General features: G+C 42.9%; 1 protein-coding gene across 1 annotated transcript; it reads right to left on the bottom strand.

Moving 5' to 3' along the window:
• Nucleotides 1–7,138: 7,138 nt before the first annotated feature.
• LOC310860095 (fibronectin type III domain-containing protein 7-like) lies at nucleotides 7,139–17,058 on the bottom strand (the record flags this gene model as incomplete). The annotated part of the gene is made up of 9 exons (XM_083766861.1): nucleotides 7,139–7,185; nucleotides 8,157–8,414; nucleotides 9,915–10,169; nucleotides 11,284–11,544; nucleotides 12,669–12,926; nucleotides 13,615–13,872; nucleotides 14,050–14,319; nucleotides 15,095–15,352; nucleotides 16,854–17,058. The coding sequence occupies 9 exons, from the start codon at nucleotides 17,056–17,058 to the stop codon at nucleotides 7,139–7,141; spliced, it is 2,070 nt and encodes a 689-aa protein (XP_083622987.1).

Here is a 17,058-nt window from a genome sequence, read left to right as displayed (position 1 = left end):
TGTTGTACCCTGCATTGCCAGTGTACCTGTTGTGTTGTCATTCTGTTGTACCCTGCATTGCCAGTGTATCTGTTGTGTTGTCATTCTGTTGTACCCTGCATTGCCAGTGTACCTGTTGTGTTGTCATTCTGTTGTACTGTACCCTGCATTGCCAGTGTATCTGTTGTGTTGTCATTCTGTTGTACCCTGCATTGCCAGTGTATCTGTTGTGTTGTCATTCTGTTGTACCCTGCATTGCCAGTGTATCTGTTGTGTTGTCATTCTGTTGTACCCTGCATTGCCAGTGTATCTGTTGTGTTGTCATTCTGTTGTACCCTGCATTGCCAGTGTATCTGTTGTGTTGTCATTCTGTTGTACCCTGCATTGCCAGTGTACCTGTTGTGTTGTCATTCTGTTGTACCCTGCATTGCCAGTGTACCTGTTGTGTTGTCATTCTGTTGTACCCTGCATTGCCAGTGTACCTGTTGTGTTGTCATTCTGTTGTACCCTGCATTGCCAGTGTACCTGTTGTGTTGTCATTCTGTTGTACCCTGCATTGCCAGTGTACCTGTTGTGTTGTCATTCTGTCTGCGTCCCTTCCGTGCCCCTATATATGGAGATCTCTGTATCTGTCTGTTCTTGTCCCTTCCATGCCCACAATGGAGATCCCTGATGTCAGTATTTGCCCAACTATGAGCTTGCCTAGTATAGACCGTCGTAGTCCCTCCCCCTTTCAGAACAACGAGTGGCCCAGGAAATGATTCTCCATTCATTTTCTTCCTAAAGTACGGTTACGACTTTACGCCGCGGACAAAGCCAACTCGGATCGTGACAAATCATGACAATGTTTTGGGCCGATCAAATGATTTATAAGAAGAAACACAAACAAAAAAAAGTGTTGTAACCTGCCTTTTTTTATACTTTCTAATTATTTGTTTGACCCAAAACATTGTGTTTATTGTCATGATTTGTCACGACAAGAGTTGGCTTTGTCCGCGGCGTAAACGTCTTTAAATAAATACTTTCTGAAAAGTCTATGAGGAAAATGAACGGCGATTTCTTTTCCGGGTCTCTCGAGGGCGCGGGACTGCGACGCTCTATATATGGGGCCATATACATTTGCATAAAAGGGACATGGACATACAGACAGCAAGAGCGAAAAAAATATCAGTAGGTGCATCCATCCATCTTCAACCGCTTATCCGTAGTCGGGTCGCGGGGGCAACAGCTCCACCAGAGTACTCCAGACTTCCCTCTCCAGAGCAACATTAGTGACTTCCTCCTGGGGGATTCCGAGACGTTCCAAGGCCAGTGAGTCGATGTAATTCCTCCAACTGCGCCTTGGTCTGCCCCGGGGTCTCCTCCCAGTGGGACTTGCGTCGATGACCTCCCTAGGGAGGCGCCCGAGAGGCATCCTAACCAGATGCCCGAACCACCTCAGCTGGCTCCTTTCCAGGCGAAGGAGCAGCGGTTCTACTCCGAGTCTCTCTCGTGTGACTGAACTTCTCACCTCTAAGGGAGATGCCAGCCACCCGTCGAAGAAAACTAATTTCGTCCCGCTTGTATTCGCGACCTTATTCTTTCGGTTTGTGACCCACACTTCATGACCATAGGTGAGAGTAGGAACGAAGATTGCTCGGTAGACGGAGAGCTTGTGCGGTACGTTGAATGAGCTTGCATCCCAGTACCACAGTACAGTATGCTTGTGAAATTGTATAGGTATTACAAAATCTGGGGTGCTGCTTGCTCTCAATTAAACCAGATTTACCTGACTAGAGTGAAATCCCGCTGGGAAGGACAGCAGTGGCCCTGAGATTTGAGAATTGCAATCTTGAGGACATGTGATCGGCAACTTTAAGCAGAAATTAGTATCTTTCTAATATAACATCATACAGTGCTCACATATATAACAGTATATATGAGTATATATATATATAACACCTAAGTTCTGTTCAATGCTGCAATTGTATATTTTGTTAGTAATTTCGGTTATACGGTAGCCTAATTGTATTCCTATTTTTTGCTATTTTCTCATGTTGCTACAGTGTCAAGGAGTGGAAACCCAAGAACTGTACTACCTTTCTGTTAATAGGATAATGGGACGTAACAATACAGTATCATGTCTTGTTGTATCTCGTTATTTGATACTTTGACCAGAGACTACGGAACACTGTTACACACTTTATGTATAATTATTTGAGATTTGTTACTGATATTCTATTATGTCTTTGGACTTTATTATACTTTAATTATTATACATCTTTACACAAATGTTTCACTCTTATTCTTTTCACAATTTTTTTCATGTGTCTATGAGGTGACAGTACTTAATTAGTAAGTAAGTAAGTACATTTTATTTATAAAGCACCTTTCTTAACAAGGTTACAAAGTGCATTAGACACCCTGGAGTTGTTTTTATGTGCAATGGTATGTATTGACTTTGTATTTAGGGTTTCTTCCTGGAGGCTGAACCCTTGACAGTCAAACGGGCCAATGAAATAAACAGTAATATAGTCAGTGGCGTGCACAGACATTTAGAGGGGCAGGTGCTCAAGTGAAAAAAAGGGCACCATGTGCAGCGCATTTTCGGGCGGGAACCCATTTTGGTGCTTTAGCTATTGAAAAATAGCAGATCTACAAGCTCATAGCGCGCCACCGAGTGGCCACTGACATAGAAACATAGCTTTAGATTGTGGGGGCCTAAATAATATAGTAGAAGCGTTTTTTATCAATATTTGATCAATGTCACCATGGTCCACACACTACAAATTAAGAAAGAGCACATTGTTAAAAGGGAAGGGGGGGCTCTAGCACGCCCTAGTGTCTATCTGTGCACGCCACTGAATATAGTGACACCACACTATCAGCCACTCCCCTAACCCCTCCCCTTTTATCATACAACTACAGCTGTGGGTGCGGCTTCAGTTCAGGTGGATCACCACCCATCACCACCCACCAGGCAAACCAGGCATACTTAATGAACAGCTGGGCGTGCCCACATGTTAACACATTTTAACAAATACTTTTTTGATTTTTTTTTATACCTCCTTATATAACAATATGACCTGATGATCATGTTTTAGGGTGGAAAAAAAGACAAGACACTGAACCCTAACTTAGCTCTCCTTTCAGCTAGCAGACACACGACGTAATAGATTACACAACCCTCTCTTTCCACGGGGAGATTATGAAAGAGCTGCTCAGCCCGCCGTTTACTCAAGTACAATTATTTTACTTTACTTGAGTATTTCCATTTTGTTTTATACTTCATATTTCTGCTGTTGATGGTGTGGTCACAGTCACACAGTGGCGTGCACAGACATTTAGAGGGGCAGGTGCTCAAGTGAAAAAAGGGCACCTTGTGCAGCGCATTTTGGTGCTTTAGCTATTGAAAAATAGCAGATCTACAAGCTCATAGCGCGCCACCGAGTGGCGCGCTACGAGCTTGTAGGTCTGCTATTCATTTATTTTTATCGAAGAACGACTGGCATAGAAACATAGCTTTAGATTGTGGGGGCCTAAATAATATAGTAGAAGCGTTTTTTTATCAAGATTTGATCAATGTCACCGCATGGTCCACACACTACAAATTAAGAAAAAAAATTAACTTTAAAAAAAATAATTAAAGAGCACATTGCCAAAAAGGGCAGGGGGTGCTCTAGTACCCCCTAGTGTCTATCTGTGCACACCACTGCAGTCACATGTCAATGACCTGGCTGGAATAGATGATCTATTGGGCCGATGCCCGGTGGGTCCGGGGCCCCTGGCTCTCAGGGGCCCCTGGCTCTCACGGGCCCTTTGGGGAAACTGGACCGCGCTTGTATTTGGTTTTTGAGCCCCTAGTTGGCCCAAAACATTTGTGGCCATAAGGCCGCCCTTTTATGGGAGTTAATTCTTCCCTGGTACAGTATCATGTATCATGTTTTCTACTTTCACTGATTAAATTAGAGGCATAGGAAGTTGAAAGGACAGAAACAATGATGTTGTGAATGTTTTATTTAAAAGGAAATATGCGGCATGCAGGTTTACACAAACACATATTCCAAACAGTTTTCATATACATCCTGAGAATAAGCAACAGCACACTGAAGACGTAGGACCACTTGAACCCTAACATCACTAATTCTGGCGGAACGTTCACCGTGAATAGCAGATCTACCAGTTCGCGACACATTGTAGATCTGCTATTTTCAGCTAATGAGATTTGGTGTAGAGGGGGACATTATGAGCAGACCAATTACAGAGCTGACGCCGGTCAACAAAGTATTAGTTTACTTGTACAGGGTTTAACCTATACCGGGGCGGGAACCCGTTTTGGTGTTAGCATTATGTTATGCTTTAGCTATTGAAAAATAGCAGATCTACAAGTGGCGCGCTACGAGCTTGTAGGTCTGCTATTCTTGAAAAATCGAAGAACGACTGACATAGAAACATATAGCTTTTTCAGAAAACTGTCAGGATGTAGAAGACATTTTTAGAATCTGATCTCAGGTCAAAATGGGTTAACCCATTAAGACCGGGGAAGCATCTGTGTCATTTTGGATTTGAGCTAAAAAAAAAACATTTTTAATCGAACATTTTCAACTTAAATATCTGGATGGTCCCTGATACAAAATATTTGTGCCAAATTGGCATGATAAGGTTTGAGTTTGAGGTTTTTTAAGTGGTTAATTAAACAGATGATGACACATGGCTCACATCATGAGTGTCTGCAACTTATGCTCAGGAGGCTTCATACTTGGGGCATATACTTATTTTGTTTTAATTAAATTGTTCAATTTTCTTTTTTTAATTAAAAACATTCGATCTACAAGGTCATGTCAAGGTACATGTGTGACACATTGTGAGCTTGTAGATCTGCTGTTTTCAAAAAGAAAACAATTTGGACATTCTTTTAATATTTTTGAACCATTTTAACACAAATCTTGTATGTGGGTCCCTGAAAACAAATTGTTTTCAAATGGGGGTCTGCGGCCAAATACATATTAATTTGGGAGTCTTTGACATGAAAAGGTTTGAGAACCAAGTAAAGAACCACAGATTTTCACAATGTCCAGTTTGTCCACACAATAAAGAAATTGGCACAGTTGCATTTTAACAATGGGCAGAATAAAGGGCAAAAAGTTTCATACATTAATTAGAATGTATTTTTGGGGCCTTATAATAATTCAGTTTTTATTAATTTGAATTTTCCTTTTGAATCAAACTGACAATTGGAAAGAAATACAATCCAATGTTGATCTAATTGAATGTTGTCATAATGACATGAGTGAAAAAGATAATACCACAAGCACACAAATGATATGTGTGTTTGTGTGTATATATCATTTTTAAAATATAGTTTTCCATGATAATTTATGTCCCTTTGATGACTTGTTGAGGGCAACATGGCTTAACTATAATATAGGCATACGCAAGTGAACATTTAATGAGACACACATTCCACGCACGCACGCACGCACACACACACACACACACACACACACACACACACACACACACACACACACACACACACACACACACACAGTATACTGTATATTGTATGTATAATATACAGTATGTATAAAAAAATGTAATATGTTCATGAGAAACTTCTTTTTGATGGCTTGTTCATAATTGTCGAGGGCACAATTACATCTTATCTTAACATAGTCCTAACAAAGCCACACACAAGTGAACATTTTTATAATGGAACACAAAGAAAAACACACATTGTAGTCCAAACCACACCAATGGGTCGCCATGCAACTCTACAAGCTCTACAATAGCAGATCTACAAGCTTGTAGGTCTGCTATAATTGAAAAATCGTGAAAATGTGGCGCAAATCTTTGAATATAAATTATTCTTTCAAAGCGAACGTTTTTAACTTAAATCTTTGCTTCTGGGGGGGGGGGGGGTCCCTAGAACAACATATTTTCCGAAGGGGGTCGGCGGCCAAATACATATATTTTTTGGGGTTCTTGTCCTTGACATGACATAGAAAAACGTTTTGTATTGTTCCTTTTTTATATTGTTTTAATGATGACGATAACTGTGGGGGGAGGGATGGGGCGAGGGAGAAAATGGAAGACAAAAAAATTGTATGTTCAAACTGAACTTAAATTGTTGAAACCGGCTACCAATAAACATATATTTAAAAAGAAAAATCCTTGTCCCAACTCGACCCTTTGGTGTGGTTTGGGCTTAATCCATGTCGCAGGCTACATAACTGCCTCCGAATGTCGCATGGGTATTATTAAGACCTTTAGTTTAGCTTCTTCTTATTTCTCGTTCAGACTTCATGTAGTTGTCCTTCTAGCAGCTAGGAGTGAGATGTAGGTTGAGGATCACGCTGAGGGAGGGAGATGCAGAGCGATGTATCCGCTGCTTGCTTCTACAGGCCTTGAAGCTTTGAAAACAATCCACAAACAAAGTGCATAGACTTGGCTGGCAAGCGATTCATATTCAAGTGCTCTAAACAAAGAATCCCATATATGGCTTCCATGTGACATGATCTTCAAAAGGCATGCATTGTAGGCTATAACATTAACATTAGCTCAAACATTAAGACAACAATCATGCATGTGAAATTGAACACATGTATGGGGTCTACCGTGCAATATTTACCCAGATCAAAGCACACCCCGCATACATACTCTCATGCACTTGCACACTTGCACACACACACACACACACACACACACACGCACACGCACACGCACACACGCACGCACACACATGTACTCTCAAGTAACAGAGGACTATTCTATTGTAACCACAACAGGGCTTTCATGAGTAACTATACACAGTACAATCATCAGGGTCCATTTGGTTACATTTTGCACCCAGAAATTGGTAAATAAATGCTGAGGATTTTACTGTGCACAGTATAGGCTACTGTAATGCCCAGTCCACACCAATGATTCACCATGGAACAGCAACACACAACTACATGCAATCATTATCTCCAATTGCAGTCGCAAGGATAGTTGCATTGGTGCGGTTGACCTTGAAACTGTTTTGTTGCAAGGAGATGCGACTGTAGTTGCATTGGTGCGAATTGGCCTTTTTAGAATGTGTCATTTTGAGGTACAGTAACGGCTCAAAGTAACAATTCTGCCAGTTAATTGAGCTGATAAAACAAAAGTGAGAGTGGTGTGTGAATACTTACCACTACTAAGTGTGAACTAGAGAGTCCACGCTTCTCTTTCCTCTGTAAATCACTGGAGGAAAACATATTTAAGTGGCATTAGAGGATATACACTGAAATATTTCATATAGCCTAGTTATGAATAATGATGTTACGTTTGCATTCATAGCCTATACTGCCTGAATAATATGACTTAATAACAGTTATCATGTATTGTTCTATTCATCTATTCATCTATTAATTGAGTGGTTTTCAACCTTTTTGATATCAAGGTCCATTATTCATTTGGCATTTGAGCCACGGACCACCACTTGACGAGATTTAGCCTCTCAGACACAGAATTATAAGAATATGTGGTTATCGTTGGATAGGATTTTGCACAATTCCATGCTGTTATGATGTGGTAACATAGAAGAGATAACAGGCAAACCTTGATCAAAATATTACTTTACTTTCATAGACCGAACATTAAAAGTTCAATAACAATACTGTACTCACCCATTCCTACGTTGTTCCCCGCGCAAGTGACTGAAAAAAAAGAGAACGCAAAATCAACCAAAAGCAACCATGATGTTCATTTTGTATTTCAATATTCAAAATTGGATAATACCCTTTCTTGGATTACTTTTCACATGATTCATTCATTCTGGATTAATATAATATTGGCAATTAATAACTATACAGAGTATAGTTACAGAATAAATCTGTCTTTTTTTGTCTGTCTATGATTATAATAAATGCTTTGTAAGAATGAAAACAAGATGTTGTAACCTAACTATTATTGAGTAACCAAACTCAATAATAGCACGATTCAGAACAGAATTCCAGTATAGTCAAGTGTCCCTATAGACCGATTCACAGAGGGGTGCCCTGGGCGCGGCCATTACTGAGGTGTAATCCATGGAGCAGGTGCTCCGTAGGCCAGGTGTAGCTAATCAGTGCTGCTGCACTCAATGGTACACCTCAGTAATGGCCGCACCCAGGAAACCCTCTGTGAATCGGTCTATAGCTTCCACTGGAAATAAAAGAGACCTGCTGCAGTACCTGAGTACATCCTCTGGGGGCAGAAGTGGACCTTGTCGCCTGCTGGCTCGACTGGCGCTACTGTTACGTGGTAGACGTCTCCACATGCCACGCCGCTGATGTCACAGCTGGTTTGCCCAGCAGGGGGCGTGCAAGTGTAGTTGTCAGTGCCTGCCATTTCTACTGTGTAGTTGTAGTTGCCGCCAGAAGAACGCCAGTACACCCGCAGTGCGTTGTTGGCCAGTCTGTACAGCTTGATGCCAGATGGACAGCAAGCACCTGTAATAAGGGACACCCATATTTATCAAGTCACACTTCTATAGTGATATTAATAAAGCAGCAATTCACAATTTATGTAGCCTGATAACCTTGAATCCGGGGCTCCCGCGCAGAGAGCCTGTTTGGGGCAGGTGCGACATTACACTTTGAGCTTCATGCAATACTCTTGTGGGCCACAAGAGTATTGCATGAAGCTCAAAATGTAATGTCGCACCACAAGTTGTGGCCCTACTGTATCCGACCACAGGATCTGTATTTCTCAGTAGAAGAGCAGGGAGTCATTTTTGAAAATAACAGAAAATACATCTAAACTGAAATGTATAGAAGCTCTAAATGACATAATCTTGCTCGTTCAGGTTATTCGAATAATTGAGATCAGCAGGCTTTGAATAATCGACTAAATCGATTAGTCTGATTAACCACTTAATCCTGTATTATTATACAGTACTTTGTTGTGCAATGGTGGTAAAACAGTGAAAATAGCCGATCTATACGAGCTCTTGTAGATCTGCCATTTGAACCTAATTTTCAAATTCCTTTATTGATCGTAATCGAGGCAAACGCGTGAAACAACCGCGCTATTGATTTGACGTTTATATGTCCTAACTAAATCATCCGGTGACAACAATGAATCAACTACTCACCAGTGTTGTTTTTGGCAGCAAATTTCTATTTTAGTTTTAGTCATAGTCTCTTGAATAGTTTTCACTTAGTTTTAGTCACATTTTAGTCACCTGGAATGTGTTAGTGTTAGTCTAGTTTTAGTCGACTGAATGTCATGCAATTTTAGTCGACTAAAATCTACAGGTGATTTAGTCGACTAAAATGTGTTTTGGCGGGCCTTGATGCCATCGTAATGGCAGATTTTATACTTGCTGAAAATAGCCGATCTACAAGCTCACAACGCGTCGCGCTGCGACACGTTGTGAGCTTGTAGTGAGCTTGTAGTGAGCTTGTAGTGAGCTTGTAGTGAGCTTGTAGTGAGCTTGTAGATCGGCTATTTTCAGCTTGCAACCATGTGTAAAATGACTTATACTGGATCTCTTGTCCACTAGTCCCTTTATAACATTTTAGTCTCGTTTTTATTTCACGACGAAATTGTCGATATATTTAGTCTTAGTTTTAGTCATCATATAGCTTTATAGTTTTAATTTAGTTTCCATTTAGTTTTCGTCGGTGGAAAAAGGTAGTCGGCGAACATTTTTCGTCTTAGTTTTAGTCGACAAAAACAACACTGCTATACCCCATTCTGAACGGGAACCCATTTTGGTGTCAGCATCATGTCATGCTTTAGCTATTGAAAAATAGCAGACCTACAAGCTCATAGCGTGCCACCGAGTGGCGCGCTATGAGCTTGTAGGTCTGCTATTTTTGAAAAATCGAAGAACGACTGCCATGTTTAGAATCTGATCTCAGGTCAGAATGGGTTCATCAGACCAGTGTGTGTGTCCAGTGGAAACCTCGTATGAATCTAATCTCAGGTCAGAATGGGATACTCACTGGAGGAGAATCCCTGATAGGTGCACATGGACCTGTGGCCCGTGCGGCTGAAGGCCTCCATGCCCACGGTGTAGTTGGTGCCACAGGTGATGCATCCCATCAGGCAGTGGGAGTCCTGGGTGTGACAGCGGGCGTGGCCCCGCGACGACGTCAGAGAGGTGACGAAGGTCTGCGCCCCGCGGGCGTGAGACCACGTGACGTTGGTCATCGCCATGTTCACCTGCTCCACGGTCAGGTTTTCTGGGCAACATGGCGCTATGCAGGGTATAAAGGGAAGAGAACGTTGAGAGAGTGCCGTGTTTTCGTTCAGTGTATGAATGCATGCATGTCGTTGCCTCCTTCAAAACCGCTCTCAAAGGGCACCTACGGACGGCTGCAATTCGAAACTGGCCCCCGTAAAATCTGAATGCCCCCACCCCCTTTTCCCCTCACTGTATATGTTTCCTTTCCCTTTTTGCTTCCTTTATGATGAATTCCTGTTCTGTTCTTTAACTATAATAGAAGTGTCTATTTGTACGTCTCTAAATGTTTTGATGAATTGAACATGGTGGACCCTGTTGTAAACAAGTGTAATGCTTCATTGGGTCGTCCACTCACAGTTAACAGTCTTTGTATTGAGTGTGTTCTTGAAATGTACTGTAATTCTGCAAACTGTTAATAAATATTTCAATCAATCAATCAATCAATGCTGTTGGGCAGAAACCTCTTATTATCACACAACAGAATCTGCTACTTTTGCAAAAAAAAATCATTCGAATCCTGAAAAGTTTTGGAGTTGGACATATGAGGGTTTCCACCCGACAGAAACGATAGCTAGTCGACACCATACTGTAGTAACTGTACAGTACAGACATGAAACTCAGAAATCGATTCATTACAAATGCAAAGGTGTGATTTTGACTGAAAAAGTGGGAACTGACATGAACACAACAGCATTCAGATTCTCAGGGGTTGATTTGAAGCCCAAGTTTTCATCTCCATCTTATTGAGGTGATCTGATTTGGATTTTGGATTGTTCAAAACATTTTTTATATGGCTGGTATAGTCTTACTCTTATCCCTGCTTCCAGTCAGACTGAATACATGCATTTCCTTTTGGGAAATGTAGATTGATTGTCTGATATGCTTGATAATATCATAATTTAAATAGCATTAACCCATACTGTTCTGGGCAAACTTTTAACTTTTTGTCAGAAATGTTTGCCTATACATACAAACTGCCTACAGACAAACAATGATAACTTCTTCAACACACGCCGACTATTCTGAAACCATTTGAAATGTGACAATAAATGATCATTATGATCATACTGTATAGCCTAGGAAGCCTCTCAGTTGTAACTCTAGTCATCTCTGAGCGGTTGGTTTACCTGTCTCCAGATCGACGGCGTAGCTGGGTAAACTGTGTCCGGCGGTGTTGCTTGCGGTGGCGGTGACCTGGTACTCGGTGCCACAGGGCAGGTCGGAGATGCTGCAGCTGTCCGAGGCGGACGTGCAGGTGAAGGAGAGGATTGGGGATTGTGAACCCACTGCTTCCACGGTGTAGTTGGCGGCGCGGTTGTTTGCTGTCCAGCTGACGCTGATGCTGTTCTCCGTCTGATTCACTGTCAGATCCTCTGGCATGCATGGCGCTGCATGGTGGGGGAGAGAGAGAGAGCCGAGGCAGGACGGGTTACAGCCTGATTTACGTTTTGTACTGTCTGTGACTGTTAAGGCCAATTCATAGTCTGGATTTTCGGTGGTGAGGTGACCACCGCTCCGGTGGTGAGCTGACCACCGGAGCTGAAATAACGTTGAGCGGTGGTGAGTAAAAACAGAGAGAAGGGCTGGAGCGGTGGCGGTGGTATGCTCTTCACCGCGGCTCGTGACGTCATGTTGTAGTTCGGTGGTCACCCCACCACCGTAAATCCAGACTATATGTATGAGCCTTTACTCTCAGCAAGCAATGCGGTCGCAACAATGATGTGTACATTTGACATTAGCCTACACAGTAAACTTTAGTGGGATTAATTTAACCCTGAGAGTGTGCACTCTCAAATGTAAAACTGAAGGTTGTACTATTTGTCTTTCATTCCAAATTCTTCCAAACTTTGGGGTTGATAACACAGTCATAATAAACATAACTTTTGTACAACATACGTGATGTGTCAATGATAAGGCTAAAAACTAGTGATGCACCGAATATTCGGCCGCAGAAAATATTCGGCAGAAAATGGCTAAAAATGCATTTTCGGCTTATTCGGTTTTCGGCCCGAATAGGCAGAAAATATATCACCGAATAGTGTATGCAATTAATGCATTCAAAAGAGCTGAATACATGTTTTATGGACCCATAATAGTGATTATTATTTAAGTTACGTTTTGCCATAACCATTTATTTTTCCATACATCAGGTATAGCTTTAAGGTACGGCCATGACAGCAATATAATAATATTAATCATATTCGGAAATTCGGTATTCGTTTTTCGGCCAACTGTTTCCTATATTCGGTATTCGGTTTCGGCCAAGAAATTCACTTTCGGTGCATCCCTAGTAAAAACATAAACTCTCTTTACATGAACATATAGTTACACCAAATGCATCTTAACCATAATATGCTTGTATGTTTGTACAGTGTGTTAGGCATCGATTTTTGCAATGCGGATTCCGATAGGAATTTGCATGCTTTGTTTCAATATTGTGTTTGTGTCTTTTTTGTTGTACATGCGACACGCATATGTGCGTACTGTGTGCGTGTGTGCGACGTGCGTGTACCTGTGTCCCTGGTGTGAGGCCGGCAGGTGCGGTTGCAGCCTCTGATTTCATTGCAGGGTATCACCTTGACGTTGTAGGTGCTGTCACATGTCAGGTCGGAGAGGGCGCACACGGGCGACGTGTCGTTGCATACGATGGTCTCTGCGGCGTCCACAGCCCTGGTTTCATACAGCTGTGCGCCGCGCACGGGCAGCCACCTGATCTCCAGGGTCTCTGTGCCCACCAGGCTGACAGACACGACCTCTGGGCAACAAGGCACTGTGACGCAGGGGAGATTGAAGAACATGACGTGAGCTCATTTTATACAGTGTCACGGCAAAGAACCGAACCATTTCCCTACACTCTGCATGCCTGTCTGGTCACGAGTAACCTTGGAACATTTCATTGGTAATATACAACCGAAAGACATATTAAAGCACTTTCACTGCAGGGCATGTTAACAACTTGAACCCCGGTATCCCTATTCTGGGCAGAATGTTTAGCAATAACAGACCTAGATCAGCAATCTTGGCCCAAAGTGATTAGACTAGAGTGAAAAAAGAAACATACCAAGTACAGTTACAATTCAAATGTGTTTTACTAAGCATAGACTAGAGGGTTTCAGTGGTTATTCATTTCCTCATGTAATAAATTGTAAACACTTGTGCCACTAACTATTGTACATCGGAAGCTGCAACGTTTCCCAGGCCTCGTGGTGGGAGAAAGCTTTCTGAAAAACAATTTTAACAGTATAGGCTACACTATTGTTTTAGTTTTAGCTTTCATATCAGGTGTGCTAGTATTTTCCCTGCATGTACAACAGATCTCTTCGCCGAAAAATATAGACGGTCTACATATGCAAGCTCACAAGCTTGTTGTGGGGCTTGTCGTCGACCTGCTATTTTCCACCAAATGTTCACCCCGGAATAGGGACACCGGGGGTTGAACTGGTCAAACGGTTACTTACAAGTGGTGTAGTTGAGGGTCAATCCCTCAGGACTGGAGCCGGCCTCGTTGTAGGCAAACACGTCCATCAGGTAGGTGTAGCCACACAGACAGGTGAAGTCACAGCTGGTGCCTGTGGTGGTGCAGTTCACTTCCACTCCGTCGTCTCTCTTGATGAAGGCCTTGTACATGTCAGCGTAGAGCGTGCTGTTCCATGACAGCGTGCAGTTTCCTCCTGCCTCGTTCTCCTCCACTTCCAGATTCTCTGGTGGGCAAGGGACTATAGCGGGAACATGATAAAGTTGAATGTTTAGTGTCCTATCGTCTAAAAAAATGAATGCAGATATACGTCATCCTTGTATCGTGAATCAAAGTCATTCAGGATGTTTTCAGATGCGTGATGAAGCATTTGGAAACAGTTCTGGTATAACGCGAGGCTATAGCCACTGTTACTCACAAGACACGAACACCAGAGGAAGGGACGGGACGCTGGGCCCGGCGTCGTTGGCTGCAGTGACCTGGATGACGTAGGTCTCTCCACAGACCACCGGCGCTATGGTGCAGTGGCTGGACGTGGAGTTACACTGCAGGCCGGAGCCAGCCACCGCGACGTGGTAGCCCACGGGGCCGTGGACGGGCTGCCCCATGCTCCAGGACACGTTGAGTGCCGCGACGTCATCCATCAACCACACCACGGTCGCACCGACGGAATCCGGAGCGGGAGGTCCTGTATGTGGCAATCCAAAGATATATATTAAAGTTATTATTATAGTTTGGTCTGACAAATGAAACACCTGTATCAGGGGTGGGCAACTGGCGGCCCGGGGGCCACATTCGCGGCCCCCACCTTCACTTAATGTGGCCCTCAGGTTAATACCAGAATACTGATATAATATTGGTTCCAGCTGTTTACAATTCCATGCAAAACATGCAAACATAAACCTGCTTTAATTACTTCAGTCTAAATTAGTAGCTCAATGCTCAACACACGTATAATTAAAGGCATTTGAAATTACATAAAAATGTAAATTTTCAGGATTCCAATTCGAATATAGCAAAAATAGCCGATCTACAAGCTCAAAACACGTCTCAGCGCGACGTGTTTTGAGCTTGTAGATCGGCTATTTTTGCTACGACAGTAATATGGCCCTAGGGAGTGAGTGTGGAAATATAGTGGCCCTCTCCATCGTCAAAGTTGCCCACCCCTGACCTGTATGATCATCACATGTATACTGTACGTGTGAAGTGATGGTTCTCAACAAGGAAGGACGTACCCCCCGCCTGAGAGTGTACAAAGGGAACTAAATGGACCCGGAAGGGTCCATTTAGTTCCCTTTGTACCCTGTTAAGTGTACCCTGCTAACTAAAGGGTCCCCCCTTTGAGAACCACTAGTGTGAGGAATTATGGACAGCTTGACATCATTCCTTCTCCACAACAATACAACCAATGTTCACAGCCATGTACAGTACTTATGTCCCTATATCCCGTCTTAATATCTTACGTGTGGTCTGATTGGTCACCGCAGCCTCTCCCTTCCTGCCCTCCGCGTCCCAGGCGAAGGCGTAGACGATGTAGAGCGAGCCGGCGTCCAGGCCGTCGAGGGTCTGCGACAGACTCGTGGTGTTCACGATCACGGTGTTGTTGATGCCGAACTTGTGGGCGGCGACGGAGTAGCTCACGGCGTGCGCCACGGCGCTCCACGACGCGTCGACGGAGTCGTTGCTGGGAGAGGAGGTGGTCAGCGCAGGAGGAGGCAACACTGTGGGTGGGGTGGAGAAGAATGAAGCAATGGACAAACTGAATTTACACATTCTGTTGTCAAAGTGGAAGTAGTATTTATCAGTGGCGTGCACAGATAGACACTAGGGGGTGCTAGAGGACCCCCTGCCCTTTTGGCAATTTTGCTCTTAAATTTCTTAATTTGTAGTGTGTGGACCATGCGGTGACATTGATCAAATCTTGATAAAAAAACGCTTCTACTATATTATTTATAGGCCCCCACAATCTAAAGCTATATGTTTCTATGTCAGTGGTTCTTCGATTATTTATTTTTTTAGCAGACCTACAAGCTCGTAGCGCGCCACTCGGCTTGAGCTTGTAGATCTGCTATTTTTCAATAGCTAAAGCACCAAAATGGGTTTTCCGCACCAAAATGCGCTGCACAAGGTGCCCTTTTTTTCACTTGAGCACCTGCCCCTCTAAATGTCTGTGCACGCCACTGAGTGGAAGTAGTATTTATTGTGTCCTGGACTGAATCCAAACATCCCTAAGACACAATGGGATGGATGCATGATGATCAGTTAATTGTTTTACATTTTAGTAAAAAAAAGAAAAAATATATATAACGCATGGGTACCAGAGGCCAATTCTTCTTTTCGTTGTCTTTGAATCATGTGCTTAGATTACACAGTTTCCAGTTTATTTACACAGTGCTTTATTATTGAACTCTGTGAGATCTTTTAAGCTGCACGGGTTGGGTAGTAGAGGGCAGACAAGGCAGTGCTGCATTCACAGATTCACAGTTAGTTAACACTTGGGTTTTTACACTGCAGTCACAGATAGGGCCTGAAACCAAATGTCATCCTATTTACTGTCACTGCATGTATAAAAAAAGGTAGCCTCTGAAATGTATTATTTTGTCCCTGAAATGAATTGAGAAAGACAACCAGGACCTAATAATCAGGAGCTATATGAAGAACCATCTCTCTGGAGATGAATGATGGCAAAGGCAAACAATGAATACAAAACAGTGAAACTGCTTGTGGCATGTTTGTGACAAGTGGAGATATCAAGTCCTGTTGTAAACAGCAGCCCTATTCCTCAGGGTAGACGCGTACATTGTCAGGTTGAGGTCAGCTTTTTGTGTTTTGCATACACAGAGGTCAGATAGAGTTACAGCTAATACAGAAGAGGTCTTTAGGGTATGTTGGGTGTACTATCATGAGTGGATCAAACCAATTTTGACCTTAGGGCATGTTGGGACCTATATTCTTTTGTACTCATTTCAGACAATAAGGAAGATCAGATAACAAGGGAGGTGGAAGGCTAGGTGGCAATCCTTTTTTCCCCCCAGTGAACTAGTAAATTTCTGCTTGAAACAAGCCCTCAGAAAACTATTTCCTCCAGTCATTCCTATGTCTCCCCTGTCCATAAAAGTTGTTTATTTGAAAATATTTTAGGCTACTACTATTAGCTGACCGAAACCAATTCATCTAAAATAACACATACAATATAATATATATGCATGAGGCATAACTCACGTGTCTTTCCGTCCACAGAGGTGGACGGCTGGCTGCGACCGCCACTATTCTTAGACATGATGCTGAGGGTGTACGCGGTGTACGGCGCCAGGGATCCCAGCTGTGCCGGCGAGGAGGTCACTTCGTCTTCACGGAAGAAGCCAGCGTTGTTCTCAATGCGTATGATGTAGCCAGTGGCCCCGGTGACCTCGGTGAACTCCGCCAT

Source organism: Protomyctophum parallelum (genome assembly GCF_964188405.1).
Source record: "Protomyctophum parallelum genome assembly, chromosome: 6".
Classification (NCBI taxonomy): Eukaryota; Metazoa; Chordata; class Actinopteri; order Myctophiformes; family Myctophidae; genus Protomyctophum; species Protomyctophum parallelum.
Note: the sequence above shows the minus strand (reverse complement) of the source record. Positions and strands in the feature narration are given on the sequence as shown.